The sequence below is a fragment of the Carettochelys insculpta genome, chromosome 2 (genome assembly GCF_033958435.1).
Source record: "Carettochelys insculpta isolate YL-2023 chromosome 2, ASM3395843v1, whole genome shotgun sequence".
In the NCBI taxonomy this organism is placed as follows: domain Eukaryota; kingdom Metazoa; phylum Chordata; order Testudines; family Carettochelyidae; genus Carettochelys; species Carettochelys insculpta.
The window spans coordinates 190,212,898-190,228,187 of NC_134138.1; the positions used below are offsets into that span (position 1 = coordinate 190,212,898).

At 38.7% G+C, this 15,290-nt stretch overlaps 1 protein-coding gene across 6 annotated transcripts in view; it reads right to left on the minus strand.

Moving 5' to 3' along the window:
* Positions 1 to 15,290, minus strand: part of GOLGA4 (golgin A4) — a 103,792-nt gene that overhangs the window by 27,911 nt on the left and 60,591 nt on the right. For 5 of the 6 annotated variants that reach the window (XM_074988161.1, XM_074988160.1, XM_074988164.1 and 2 more), the window contains 6 exons: positions 14,053 to 14,231; positions 11,937 to 12,068; positions 9,902 to 10,057; positions 4,655 to 8,958; positions 3,601 to 3,722; positions 462 to 592 (listed from right to left, as the gene is read on the minus strand). In XM_074988161.1, the coding sequence (XP_074844262.1) occupies positions 462 to 592; positions 3,601 to 3,722; positions 4,655 to 8,958; positions 9,902 to 10,057; positions 11,937 to 12,068; positions 14,053 to 14,231 (5,024 nt within the window). The remainder of the gene's footprint in view (positions 1 to 461; positions 593 to 3,600; positions 3,723 to 4,654; positions 8,959 to 9,901; positions 10,058 to 11,936; positions 12,069 to 14,052; positions 14,232 to 15,290) is intronic. The other variant, XM_074988165.1, reaches the window with a different exon arrangement.

The following is a 15,290-nucleotide window of genomic DNA, read 5'->3' on the forward strand; positions in this document are numbered from 1 at the left end:
GCAAATACATTTCCTAAAGATTTTATACACTTTTTTCAATCTGGGCACTATACTAAATGTCAGACCAATAAAATAACAGCAGGCCAGGAGTGGAGGAGACCTCAAGAGGTATCTCGTCCCACAATTCTTAAATGGTGGGTTGGACCCCAAAGTTGTCAAGATTTAATTGGGCACTAAGCAAATGAGCCTTATTTTTGTGTCTGAGCAACTTCATTTTGAGGTTCACAAAGACTACCAAAATGCAGAAATATTTTAGAAGCAAAACACTGCAGGGGAATATTTAGACCTAAATAAAAAAATTAAGTCTGAAATATAAAACCCCTAGCAGCTTTCTTATAATAATGCTTTTTAAAACGGATTCCCATTAAAGATTAACATTTTTGTCTGAAAGTACAACAACATAAGTTTAAAAAACAGAATTATACTGAAATGTACAGAATCATCACTCTCGAGAAAGATACCTCAAGGATTTCTTCATACTTTTTTACAGTTCTTTTTAGATCATCATCTTTGTCAGCAATTTTTCTACGCAGCTGTGTTGTCTCTGCATGGTGGCTTTCTATCAGTTCAGCTTCCACATCCTGGGCTTTACCTGTTTATTTTTCAAAAAAAGATCGAGCAGTATTACAATTGAGTAAAACAAATAGATAAAAACCAACACCATCTTGGGCTTGTCTGCTCTACCTCCCTACTTCAAAGGGAGGATGGTAAGTAGGATGTTGGGAGTTTATTAATGAAGTGCTGCGGTGCATATGAGCACTTCCTTAGGCAAATTCCAACCCCGATGGCAACTCTGAAGTTTTAGACTTCGAATGCTGGCTCGCGTGTAGCCACGGCTATCCTGCCAGTACTTCGAAGTCCCATTACTCCTCAAAGTTTTGTTGCTCAGAAAAAGTTGCTCAGTCACAAACTCCCAACACCCTACTTACCATCCTCCCTTCAAAACAGGGAGGTAGTGTAGATACAGCCCTTATGAACAGGATAAAATACATAAAAATCAACCCTGCCTTATGAACAAGATTAAAAAGGTAAGATTTGAAGGCACATCTGTAAAGGTGTATGAGAAAAAAAAATATTTCAAGAGGCAAAAGCCAAGAAAGTCAAACAATTAATGATATGCATGGGCTAAAAATAGCGGTGTCTCTTTTTCAGCCTGCTGAGAGCCAAACCAATATCAAGAAGCTGGAAAGTCACAACACTTAGCAGCAGATTCAATTCCACTATACTACTTAGATTTTTATACTATGCACAAAAGTATAGTAACTGATAGCTTTCTAGTTGTGCAATTAGCAACATGACTAATATCTGCTGCTTATCTGTTATCTCAAACTCTCCCCAGAGTGTCTATGTTTTGAGTGTTTTGTTTTTTTAAATATACATGTATTTAGGTTAAAGAAGGCAAAATCAAAGAAGCATTCTTTACATTTGAATCAAAAAGCTGTGAAATGTGTGATGGTCCTTAGGCAGTTCATTTCAGTCTACGTCTGGTCCTGAGAAAGTTCTGTGACATGTATGGATAAATTTTACCTTTTTTAAACAGTTTCACTATTCCAGGGAATAAAGTTGTTGATGTGCACATCATCTCAGGGTTTTAAGTGATTTAAAAGACAGCCTGGAACATGGCCATGGAAAGCCTTGAAAGATAAGGACTGAGACCTTGAACTTGTCTTGGTATTCTGTGGGAAGTCTATGTAGATAGCAGAGGATAGGTTTGTTGTGCTTGGAGTAGCCTGTATTACTGAGCTGCCCAACAGTATATTGTACTAGTTGGAGTTTCGTAAGCACTGCAGTCTTCAAGACCAGGTATATACAAATCTTGCAATCCAGACAAGAGGTGAGGAAGGCAAGAATAATTGAGGCCGGGTCTTTATTGATCAGGATAGAACAAGATTTTCTTAGCCAACCACAGACGGTCAAAAGTCTTCTTCCTGAATGTTTACATACAAGACCTTATCATCAGCACAGAATCCAGAAGCACTCCTAAACTGAAGACTCAGTTGAGCAATTGTGAGTGCGTACCTTCAACCAAAAACAACTGCTCCTTATATGCACACACTTCAAAATACTTTCCTCTGCCCACCAGCCTCAAAGTCTTGCTTAGGTTCAGCTTTAGGCAGTTCTACATTCATGAGCTATCTTGTCAAAACACTGGGTCATCTCAGTGGTAGTAGTATGGCCATATGTGGTGAAGGATAGGTAGAACAGTATGATGTGCTACCCAGTGCTTGCATTTGAATCCACTTTCGTAACCAGTTCAATTTGCAGTTGAAGAGGACTAGAGAGAGAATGATCCTTGCAAGACTCCACAAGTAAACATTGTAATGATGGAAGTGGAGTTTCCTACTGCTACTCATGGGTTGTGTCCTTTTAGGGAAACACCCAACCATTTTAGCATATTACCCTGGACCCTTGCCACATCTCTTGGGTAGGACAGCAGTATCTCATGGTATACAGTATTATACGCTAGAGGGAGGTATAGGAGGATAAGAGCAGGTGTCTAACCTTTATCCATTGACAGAAAATCATTCAGAAGTGCCACTGTAGCTGTTTCATTTCTATGTTCTGGCCTTAATTTAGATGCCCTTTTCTGCCAGTATGAGGGAGCAGAAACCCTCCTGAAATTTCCAGTTTGATAGTCCCTTAGTATGGAGCATCCCTAGCAAGCACAGAGCCATAATAGCCAGCTCCTATGCTTCCCCGTGTCCCTCCAGGCCCCAGTCTTAGATACAAGGAACAGGTAATGTGTAAATGAAGAAGCATGTTATGCTTCAGATACTTCCAGGAGGCATATACAATCTTTTTTGGTGACCATTTCCAGCTGCAGAAGTTAGTGTGACTCTCAGGGCTGAAAGCTGCAGGGTATAATTCAGAGAATGTATTTCAAATTCATAACCAAATAAACATTTTCTTAAACAATTGCTATCAAAGTCTGCAGCCAGATACTCTGTCTAATGCTTGCTATGAATCTGTTATGCTGAATATGCAAGTTTTGAAATTCCAACTCATTAAGCAAATACAATTACTGTATTTTGACTTTCATCCCATTTAACAGAATACAAATCATCTCACCTACCTACACAATTTACCTGTAGTAATTCCTAAAAAGCTAGTTAACTACGCACAAGTCAGATTTCTTATACACTGGCAGGTGCAGGAGTCCACAGCAAGAGTGAGGGAACCCAGTCTATGGGTATAAAAAAGAAGAGATGCAAAAGTACAAAGTTTCCCGTGCACCTCTCGCAAACTTTACAATTTGCTCCCTAGGCAAGAATAGAATTCCCCACTGCAAAAGCAGGTCCCCACCCCACCACGTGGTTTTCAACTTTCTATATACACAAGGGCTACAACTCTCTGCTTAGTATAATTCTCTGGTTCCCTTGTTCTAAACCAGTAACCTGCACTCCCTCTCTTGTTTGCTCATTAGTTGTCCCAAGAACTCCGCTGGGTCCTGGGTCCAGCAGGCCCGCCCACTTCCCAGCATCCAAACAGTACTCTTCCTCCTCTATGAAACTAACCCCACAAAAGTGTACCTGAAATGTTGGCAACTTTTATTCATAACAGACAACAAAAACATGGAGATTACAACCACGTTTCACTTACTGATAGTTTCTTGTACTGCTGTTTCCAATTCCCTCTCCTTTTGAGCCAGCTGAGTATTAAACTCCCTCATCAACTGCTTTAAGGTGGAGTTGTGCTTTAGTTCACTATCTTCCTGTTCAATTCTGCATAACAGAAAACACACACACATACAAAAAAAAAAAATCAAGAAATTCATTCCTGATCTGAAGTGTTTGAAGGCCAGTCCAAAGGCAGTTTGGCAGTTTTTCTAAGACTCTGACTTAAACATGGTTCAGGTTTGAGGGGAAGGTTGACACCGGGATTAACTCCCTGGAGTCCAATGAGACTATCTGTTCCTTTCTCAGAGGATGCACCTGGAAGGTCCAAGTTTTCTGCCGAGATGGAAGAGACCAGTTAAAATGAATCATGGGACTTTTGCTCAGGGCACATCGAGACATGAATGCTATGCCTCAAACTTTCAAGACATAGCCCTGCTGGGAAAAAGGTTGTGTTCTGTCGACAGATTCTAGACAGAACACATTTGTAGTGTGGACGTTCCCTAGTTTTGTCGACGGAAGGTCTCTTCTGTTGACAAAACTTTGTCCTGTAGACACAGCTAACCTGAAGCACTTTAAAGGTGAGTAACCTATCAGAAGGATAATGAAACATCCATAATAATATTATTTATTTCAAATTTAGGCTCATAATTGTACTCTGCCTAAATCTTCTTAAGCATTGTATTTTCTTAGTATCTGTTCCCCAATCTCCTATGTGTATATATTAAAGCGGTGTACAGAGAAGCACTGAAGGGCCCCCAGAAAACCCATCACTGAGCCCAAACCAAGAGTGATATACATTCTTTTCAAAAGTACTGTTCTTTCCTTTGGTTTACAAACTAAAGCTAATTTTAACTAGGCTGTGAAACATTATTTTCAAGTGCTTTTTAAGAAAATAAATCCTTAGTAAAATATTAGTGTTTATTTTGTCAGTATAAAATAAGCTTAAAACTATGCGTGTTCATTTTCAGGATTAAGTCACTGAAGATCATTTTTTTTAAAAAAGAGAACATTTATGGACCAAGGAGTATAGACGGTACCTTATCTTCTGTTCCATTTCTTCTACAGATTCCTTCTTCGTTATTTCTAGCTCCTGCTGATGCTCCTTCCTCAAAGTACGCAAATCCTTCTGCACCTTGCTTATTTCTTTGCGCAGTTTTTGCTTCTCCCTCTCAGCCTCCTCCAGCTTCGCTTGCAAGTCCTTTTGCTGAATCTGCATATCACCAAGTAATTTCTGCAGCTCCATATCAGATTTTGTCTTTTCTTCTGCATTTTCTTCAAAAACTTTCAACTGGCATTTTCTTTCATCCAGCTCACTCTGGAGACTTTCCAATTTTTCCTCATATTTCAAAGTCACCTCTTTAATCTCAACCTTCCATGCTTCTTTCCTCTTTATTATATCATCCTCCAATTCTTTTATTTTCTGCTCCAAAGACTGATGCACTTTATCACTTTCTTGAAGCTTTTTCTGGAAGTCTCCAATCACATTTTCCATATCATAATGTTTTTGTTCTTTGGCGTTTAATTCTTCTCTAATGCTTGCTAAATCTTTGCTATCTTGTGTGTGTTGATCCTGAAACAAAGAACATTTCTTATTTTTTTCCTCTATTTCTTTCTGGAACTTTTCAATCAAAGTTTGTTCTTCCTGTAACTTTTTCTCAGTGAATTCCAATTTTTTAACAAGCTCCTCCTGTTGACTTCTCATTTTTAGCTCAGAGTCGTTACTTTCTTTTTGCTCATTCTCATACTTCTGCAATAATGCATCCTTCTCTGTTAAGTCTTTCTGCATTACACTTATTTTCTCTTCGTACTTTTGTCGTATGTTCTCTAGCACACTGGCTTTTTCTTGCTCTATGGAAGCTTTTACATTTTCTACTTTTTGCATCATTTCTCTTTCTAATTCTGCCGAGTCTCTTATTAATCTGCTTTTTTCTTCTAAATCCAAAATTTTTGCCTCTCTCTCCTGAATCTTTTGTTTTAAATCTCCTAATTGATTTTCCATAGCATGCTTAAGCTGTTCTTTTTCTTCCATTTGAGAGGTCAACTGCTTCTTAACAGATGCAATTTTTTGTTCTGCCTTTTTTTTCAGGTCTGTTAATTTAGTAGTGTTTTCTGCATTCATCCTGTCTTCCAGCACCTTCAATTCTTCTTCTTTGCTTTTCATCATTGCAGTTTTCATTTCTTCAAATTTCCTCTGCTTTCTATCAAGTTCAGCTTTCATTGAAACCATTTGCTTTTCAAGATTTTGCACTTTTTCTTCAGCCTCCTTGAATCTGTTGTCCTTTTCAACAGCTACAACCTCAGCCTGCTGAAGCTGCTGAACAAGATCTTTTTGCTCAGCGGCTCTTTGCTCATTGTGCCTTTTAAGTTCTTCCATCAAAGAAACATTTTCTGCTGTTTTCAAAGCAATGCATTCCTCTAGCTCAGAAATTTTCGCTGTTTGGATTTTCAACTCTGCAGTTAATTCTCCTTCTTGCTTTTCCTTCCTCCTCTGCTTTTGTTCCATTGCATCTTTCAAACTATCTAAATTCCTGCTTTGTTTATCAAGCTCCTCCTTCAATCGATTTATCTCTTCATCCTTTCCAACAGCTTGGATGTTATTTAATTCAAGCTTGCTCTGTAATTCTTTAATAGTATTGTGATTTTGGGTAAACCTTACCTGTGCCTTTTTCTTCCATTCTGATAGTTTGTTCATCCAGTGGTCCACCTGTTCCAAAGCGGATGCTTTTTCTTGACTCAATGACTCAACCCTGGAAGACAGTTCCTGCAACTGATTCAATAATTGCATTTGAGCCTCTTGGTGTTGCTTAGTTAATAAAGATAAGGCTGCTTCTTTTTCTGTTAAGCCTATGCTGTTTTCAAGTTTAACGTTTAGCTCATTCACAAGCTTGTTGAGAGCACAGATCTCAGATTCTTTTTCCTTCAGCTCCTCTCTCATTGAAGTGACCACATTAATATTTTCAGATAATTCTTTCCTTAACTGTGTGATACAAATTTCCTTCTCTGATGCAGCCTGTTGCTGATGCCCTCCTTCCTGTTGCAACTGCTCCTTTTCAGTAACAAGTCTTTCAATGTCAGCTTTCATGAGCATAATTGTATTTTCCTTATCTTGTAAGTGCTGTGTTGACTCCTGCAAAGAGCTACTTACTGTAGTATGATTTTCTGTTACTTGTCTGAGTTGTGCTTCTAGTTCTGGAATTTTACAGTTTTTATTTAATATTGCTTTTCCAATTTTGGTAGTTTGATTTTGACAATGTGCAATTCTTGAGATTATTAAATTAATTTTTTCATTACATTTTTCAATTATTTCATTGGCTTTAGTTTGTAATAAAGTGTCAGCTTGCTTCCAAAGAATATCTAGCTGTGCTGCTAGTTCACTTGACAACCTCTCAAATTCAATTTGTTTTTGCTGACTCACCAAATGTTTATCCTCTAGTTTCTTCTCATAATCCTCGCGTTCTTTACAGTGTAAGGATTCCAGAGTTTGGAGTTTTTCATCAGATATTTTCAGCACATCTGTCAGTTCACTAACTTTGATCTTGTATTGTTCTTCCACTGTTTTCCGCTCTTGGAGCTGTTCCTGTAGTATTGCTCTGTCTTTCAGAGAGTGGCTGAGGTCATCTTCTAGCTTCTCAAGTTGTGCTTTGAGATCAGTTTCACTTTGTGACAAGGCGTGTACCTGGGCTAATAACTGTTTTAGTTGTTCTTGTAATTCACTCAAAGATTCATCTCGCTTCACTTGTTCTTCTTTCAGCCGTGTCATCTCGATGCTAGTCCCCTCTTTCTCGGCACTATAGGTGGCAAGCTTCTGCTTCAGGTCTCCAACCTCCTGCTCTTTTTCATGCAGTTCCATTTCATGCTTTTCCCTAAGCTCTTCAACCCGCTGATTGAGTTTCTTTTCCCATGTTTGGGCAACTTCTTCTAGTTCATACCTATGAGCTTCTGAAAGACTTTCCAGTTGCTCCTTCTGATTCATTTCCAGTTTTGAAACAGCATCATTTATTCCAGCTGAGCTGGCATGTGCCATTTCTAACATTTTTGCATTGAAATGTTTCTCTTTCTGACTGAACTCCAACTGCTTGTGTTCAAATTCTTTTTTCAGTTTAGCTTCTTGTTCTGAGAGTTTCTCCTTGTACATTTCCTGCATCTCTTTTGCTTTTTGTTTCATTTTTTCCATCTTCATTCCTTGATGTTTTAAACTATCTTCACATTCAGCTTGCAAAGCACCAATTCTCTCCTCTTTGGCTAATAAGTTCTGTTTGAACTTTTCCACTTCTTGATTCTGCTGCTTTTTCAGTTGTTCAAATTGATTTTCCTTCTCTACCAAATCTCTCTTTGCCCGATCAGTCTCTGTACAAAGATCTTTCAGCTGAGATTCATACTGCTGCATTAGAGATGTTATTTTCTGCTCGCGTTCACAGCTCTGCTCTTCCAGCTGCTGCTTCAAGTCACGTACCTGGGATATGTAAGAGTCTAATTCAGCCCTAACTTCAGTCAGTTGTGATTCTCTTCTTACAATCTGTTCCTTCAGATGCGATTTTTCGGCTTCCATATTTGTCAACTTCTGTTGCAGCTCTTCTAACCGTACTTCATAAATCCTTGTCTGTTCACTGGACTTATTTTGGTGTGACTGGCAGAGGTCTTCTAGTTTAGCAGACAATTGTTTAAGTTCAGTTTCTGATATTTCAAGTGATTCTTTTAGTTTATGTTCTTGTGATTTTAATTCCTGCAGATGTTTTTCTTTTTCCTCCAACTGTTCCTTAAGTTGGCTAGTTTCTTCTTGATGTGCCTTCTCAATTCCTTGGACAGACATATCATGCTCTTTAATCATGACATTAAGTTTTTCCTGGTACTGATTTCTCTGTTGTTCCAGTTTTGCCTCGGACTCCTGCTTAATTTTATTTACCTCATCTTTCAATGCAAAGTGCTTTTGTTCTAGATCATGATGTACTTTTAGTGCTTCTGACAACTCGAAAGATAATGCTTCCAGCTCTGTTTGTTTCACATCAAGCTTTTCTAATGTTTTTGCATTCATCTCTTCTACATGTGCATGGAAAACTGCCTCTTTTTCTTTTAACATTGCATCCATTTCTTGCTCATGTTTCTCTCTCAATTTCTCTATTGTGGACTGCTGCTGCTGTTTTAAAATTTGAAGTTTTTCTGTCCAGAATTCCTCCTGCTGCTGCTTCATGTTTTCTAGGTCCTCCTTGTGTTTTTCAGCCATTACAGTGACTTCTTTAGTATGCGTGTTTTTTTCAGACTCCATCAAAGTAGTTAATTCTTCCAATTGTCTTTTGTCATCTTGTGAGTAATTTGCAAGGGAACTTTCCAATTCAAGAATTCTCTGTTGAAAGAAGATTAAAAAAGTGGTATGAATGAACAAGTTTTAACAAAGACCTGCAATGCCTATTTAATTATTTTCCAACTGTAAACCACTTAAAATAATTATAACCAATAATATGTTAAAAGAGAATCAATTTCTTTTATGTGAGCCCCTTACTGTGTTGTCATTTGTTATTAATTTTGCTTCCACTAAGTTATATGTTAATAAAATGACCCTCTCTTTCCTTTATATTCAAAAATGGAGATGTGATAACTTCTTTAAAAGGCTTTAAAACAACAACAAGTACATGAAGTAATTCATCAGAACTGATTTAAGTCACAGTCATTGCAAAAAATTTTGTATAAATGGAGAACTTCAGTGGCTCTGGTTCCAATAGCTTGAGTATCAACAGGTGCTCTGTAGGTTTAGCACACATCTTCTAACATATTTTATTCCTGGTCTTTGCACTGTTGATACTGTAATCCTAGACCTATTTTGAGCAGAAACTGCCAATTCACAAAATTTCTGTGGTGGTTTAGTAGTATATAAAAGATCCAATAGGATCCAAGCAGATACAAGTGTTTTGGGTTCAGATCCTTCAAACGCTCTTTCACTCTCACTTCACTATTATTTATTACTAACATTTATATCATGATGCCACCAAGAAGCCAAAAAGATTGAGGCCTCTTTGTGTTAGGCAATGTATGTAAAAATTTTGTATGGGAATATAAATTCATGGCCACGGCCTGAATATGAAACATGTGTATTTCCATGTTCTACCTTTTACCACTCCACAAAATTATAAACTGTAACACATCATGACAATTATTAATTTCTGATGCTGCAAAAATGCTTTAAGTGTAACAGTCTTTCATCAGTCAGTTCACACAAGTGCACCTTACCTACTACATGAAATTGAAAATATAAAGAAAAATGTTGTTAAAATTTTGAATATTTTACTCACAGTTCTAAATGTCTGTAATTCTTGCTGCATGTCCTGAAGTTTTGCCTCACACTCTGATTGTATTGCTTTTTTCTGCAGTTCTAGTTCTTCTAATGCCAAAGATTCCTGTTGCTCCTTTTCTTGTACAGTCCGTAAACACTCACTTTGACTTTTTTCCTGTGTCAAGAATTATATTATATACATCACATCCAATAAATAATACATTTTACACTGTGAGATGGTTTTACAAAGCCAGTAAAAATAGAAAAGGCAATCATGTCTTAAAGGATTATGTAAGTGCAATTTCCATCCACAGTTGACTTTATTTTTCATACCAATGTGAACATAAAATTGTTTGAAGCTATTTTGCAAAATCCCTTTAATGGGGAAGCTGCCCCACACTAGGAAAGGGGTTGGGTATTAAAGAAGGCCAGAAGGAGCCTGCACAGTGCCTTTCAGTTAGAAGAGGTCTTACTGAGTGAGTCAATTTGGGAGATTTGGCCACCAGGGGTCATATAAAAATGAATGCTTAACAGAGCAGAAGCAACTTCACCCTGGTCTGGGGAGAAGGACTGGCAGCAAACGATCACCATGATTAGTGCTAGGCAAGGTATCAGAACAGAAGGAGCTTCTGGCTCACAGCTGCCAAACTGAAGCCCTGGGAGGGAAGGGCAGATAAGGTGCTAGGGCTAAGGGAAAAGTGGCACAAAGAGGCAAAAAAAGGCAGCAGTGGAGTTGGGGAAGGGGCACTGAATGGCTGCCAGTTAGAGGATCCGTATGGCAACACCCAGAATTTGGACAGACCTGGGTCTCCTCCCTGTGTCCTCACTTGCCCTGAGGGAAGTTTTCCCCTGAGGCAAGGGACTAGATTGGTGACTGCAACAGGCACTGAGGTGAGAGCTGTACAGCAGAGTGTCAGTTCCCTTGAAGGGGAGGGTGGATGAAGATAACAGAGAGGTGCACAGCAGAGGCCTGCACCCAGAAGAGGACACCATGGTCCGGGGAGCGATGTGGATTCAGAGTTGGAGAAACAGCAGAAGAAAAAGTGGTGAGCCACGACTAGAGAAAGGCACATTGTTGGAGAGCTAATTCCCAGAATGCCCAGCATGAAGTGCCACAGTGGTGAGTCCTGCACCCAGTTCAACCCCCAACACAAGCAGCGAATACAAAGATTTTCTCTGTAAGTATAGCCACAATATTTATAATCCACCACTTTCCACAGAATTCTACAATTTAAAATAAAAACTAAACTTCTAACCTTCATGACTGAGAAAACATTCAAAACATATGAACTGAGTGTCAATGCAGTGTAACTGTATCTATGTTGGTCCCAGACTATTAGAGGCATAGTGAGTGAGGTAATAACTTTTGCTTGCAACTGCTGACCTGAAAGAAGGGCCCTGTGTCCTTCAAAAGCTTGTGTCTCTCACCAACAGAAGCTAGCTCAATAAAAGATATTACCTCACCCACTTTGTTTCTCTGATTGCTAACCCAACTGCAGTTGATTGCCAGTGCAAGTGATTTCTTATCTCAAGCAACAAGGAATACAAAGAGCAGCTGCAGGATCCATATTGAAGGTCTTGGACTCCTGTATTGTCTAGGATGCCCTTATCCTGGGCCAATAAAGACTACTGAAAGATGGTGAGGTTTAGTGGCTGATTTTGCCATATGAGATAAACTTCTACTCCAGCGCTGAGCAACCCCTGGCATGGGAGCCATGAGTGGCACACAAGCCAGTTTTCATCGACATGCAAGGTGGGACCTCAGCTCTGCCCCTCCCTCCCTGTGCAGCTAGGAGCTTGCTCAAAGCCGTGCTGCCTGTGGATTAACAAAAGACCAGCTAATGCTACCAACTACCACCTAAGCAGGAAAGCTCTGCATCTGAATCTATTAATTAACAAAGCTGTTGTATTAGCAAAGCATCACCAGCACTTGGACCATACACAGTGGTCAAAGGGTCAAATTTCAGCATTCTGCCTCAGAAACGTTGCTGACCCCTGTTCTATTCAGACCCAAATCTGCCAGAAGTAATCTTGTGCTTTTTAGGGATGCTTACAAGAGCTGCCCTGATCTGCTCCTGGAACTCCTTTTCTTGAGCCTGTAATCTCTCATTTAGCTCCTTCTCTTTGGTAGCCAGTTCTTTTTTATGCAATTTCTCTAGCTCAGCCACACGCTCTTCTGAAGACTTCTGTAATTCAAAGTCAAAGAAATTACTCATTTTTTTTTCCAAACAAACATGCCATGCATTGTTCCACATACAGAACAGAAACAATGCAACTATGAGAAAGAAAGGGAATTGTCTGATTGCTTCCCTTTATAGGTAGCACGTTAAACAAAACGTGTAAGTACAAAACACAGTCCATACTAAAATAAAGTTTCCAAAATGCTTCTCCATGCTTTGTTACCTTATGCATAGTGCTAGTCACAGAATAACTAAACTCTGCTGTCTTTCCCAACAATAGTTGAAAATCCATTTACAGCTGTATTTTTTTAAATGGGTAGGGCGTGGGAGGCGGATCTCACAGCTTTAGGATATAAACTTCTGTCCCTAGCTTCCTCTACATGCTCAGCAAGTCAGTTTCATGAGCTAACATTTAGGACAAAGTTCAGCTGGTGAAATCACAGCCAGCGTTACTTTTTGTCTAGATCTAAAGGCCTAAACAGGTAGGTAAATTATTTATGTAAACAAATATATAAAACCTTTCCCAGCTATAAACCACATTCATATTAAATGCTAAATTGGAACCACAGTGCATCAGTCTACTTCAAGCTAATAACGTAGCACACAAGAAACTGCTGTTCACATTGAAAATTATTTTAAAAAATTAGATGGAGGAACACAAATCCACATCCAAATGCACTCATCCCTCGCTCTATGAGCTCAATTGCTCATAGGCGAAAACTTGTAAGAGGGACACTAACTTCTCACTAAAATACATGTAAAAGTCTCTGATTGGTTCCTAGAGCTGGGTGAGGGAGCAGCAGCAAGTTTTGCTGCTTTTGAAAGATAAGTGAACATTGGGTTGAGGGGTTGGAGAGGCTTAAAGGCTCGGGGCAGTTTGGGGCCATGAGTGGGAGGGAGGAGGATCAGGCTGTCGCGGAGTGGCAGACATATTGGGGGGCGGAAAATCAGGCTGCTGTGAGGTGGCGGAGGGATCAAGCTTCCATGGGGCCGACAGAGGTACGGGGAGGGATCAGGCCTGCTGTGGGCTGGCAGAGGGTGGGGTCGGCTGCCAAGGGGCAGGGGAGCAGGCTGCCATGGGGCCAGTGGGGGTCAGGCTACTGCGGGTTAGGGTCGCGGAGCTGGAGGTGGGTCAGACTAGAGCAGGTTGGAGCTGGGGAGGGGATTAGCCTCGTATTACCGGGGGGAGTTCACTCGTAGAGTGAACAAAGGTAAGTAAAAGTGTCCCTCATTTAAGCAAGTACTCATTAGTAAAATACTTGTTTAATGAGGGATGAGTGTACAGTGAATAGAATTACAGCATACTCTATGAAAGTACACACAGTGGCACACTTTTAAAATCTTCAGACTTCCGTACTACACATGATCACTAAAAAGTACTCAATTTTTAAAACAATTATCATTATCAACATTATTAATAATAATAGTAATAATAATTAGAGACAAGGAGAAGTGATAAGTTGACAATCCACAGTTTTCTGTTGTAGGAAATAGCACTGAGATATTTTAAGAACCCAGTATAAAAACTGCGTCTGTTATAAACAACAAATAGTCCTGTAGCACCTTATAGACTAACAGATACGTTGGAGCACAAGCTTTCGTGGGCAAAGACCCACTTTGTCAGACGCAAGAGTGGGGATTCCAGAGGAAAGTCTATGTATATTTCTGATGCGTTGCAAAAAAAAAAAAAATACTCTGATTAAACACAACTATGAAATCAATTCTGAGTAATTGGTTTGCATTTCCTTTAACATGCTAAATTTAAGTTTTCACATGCTATGGGAAAAATGGACAGATAAATTTAGTTAGGTTTGAACTACTGCAGTACTTCACTACTGAAAACATTTTTCCTAAGAATTTAATTGTTTTCTGTCTAACAGTAAGGAGTTTGAAAAGAAGCCCAGATACATTAATACTTTTTACAGCCACACCTCTGTTAAACTAAGTTTTAATTTAAGAAAAACAAGACATACTCAGCCTTAACTTTTACCTTCATAATCTCAACCACCTCCTGCTTCACTCTGGTTAATTCTTGTTGAAGGTTAATACGTTCCTCCTCACTTGTTTTTTCTACTGCTCTGATTTTTTCATCCATCTCTGCTTGCAGCTTTTTCCGTGCTTCCTCTGCCTTTTGGGCTGTACTCAGAGCTTTTTCAAGCTCTTCAAATGCTGAAGGAAAGAAAACACAGATATTTAATATTCCAGAAATAAAATGTTTTCCTTGACACATAGGCAAGACTATCATTTACTATGAGTTACACACCAAACAGAATAATATGACTGTAAGAATCCCCTGTATGCTAGCATGGCCTCATTAATCAGGCAGGGGAGGCGAATAGAACAGCACTGCATTTAGGTTACTGCATATTCTGCTCCCCCAGAATCACAATGAAGTGCACCAGCTATAAACATATAAAAACACAGCTTTTTCTTTAGCTTTATATCCTGACTAACTGAAAAAGACTGAAGAATGCTCCATGAAGAAAAGTTAACTTATCACAAGTTTATTTTAAAGTAATCTTCCACTAAAACTACTAGTAAAACAACAGAACATCAGGAATGACTGGAATGTAAATCCACTTTTATTTAACCATAGAAAGAGTTCTGTCCTATTAAAATAAGGAAGAACAATCCTAGTGCCTTTTATTTAGCAGACATTTATTGTCAGACAGCTGTTAAGATGGAAATATTTCAACTTTGCAAATTAAATATCAGAATAAAACATTATTTTAACTTATGTTTTAACTTCAAAAAACTCAGATTGTGCTAAAATACCCCTACAATGGACATTCAGAAAAGACTATTAAAATACAACAATTAATTTAAATTTGTATGTTAATTCTTTCTTAAACACCTGCTGAATCTGTTACATAAATACAGAATACTAATGGTTTAAAACAAACATTTGACAACCGTTAAAGCAAAATAATCTCAGAAATGTTGCAGTTATTTCCTTCACACATAATTTAAACACACCAAAAAGTCACGTTTGTTTTAAATGTTTCAATAATACTGAATAATCACACCTGTTATGCAGATAATTCCTTTAAAAACAATTAAACTAAACCAATTCAGCAGGACTAGGATTTGCCCCTTATTGGCAAACGCTTATTTCTGATTGAGACAATGAGTAAAGGTGTTCTCTTCCGGAACAGAATATAAAAAGAAAAACTCAGTTTTAAAATGGGTTGCTATACAGCTAATTCTTGCACATCTTAGTAGAACCTT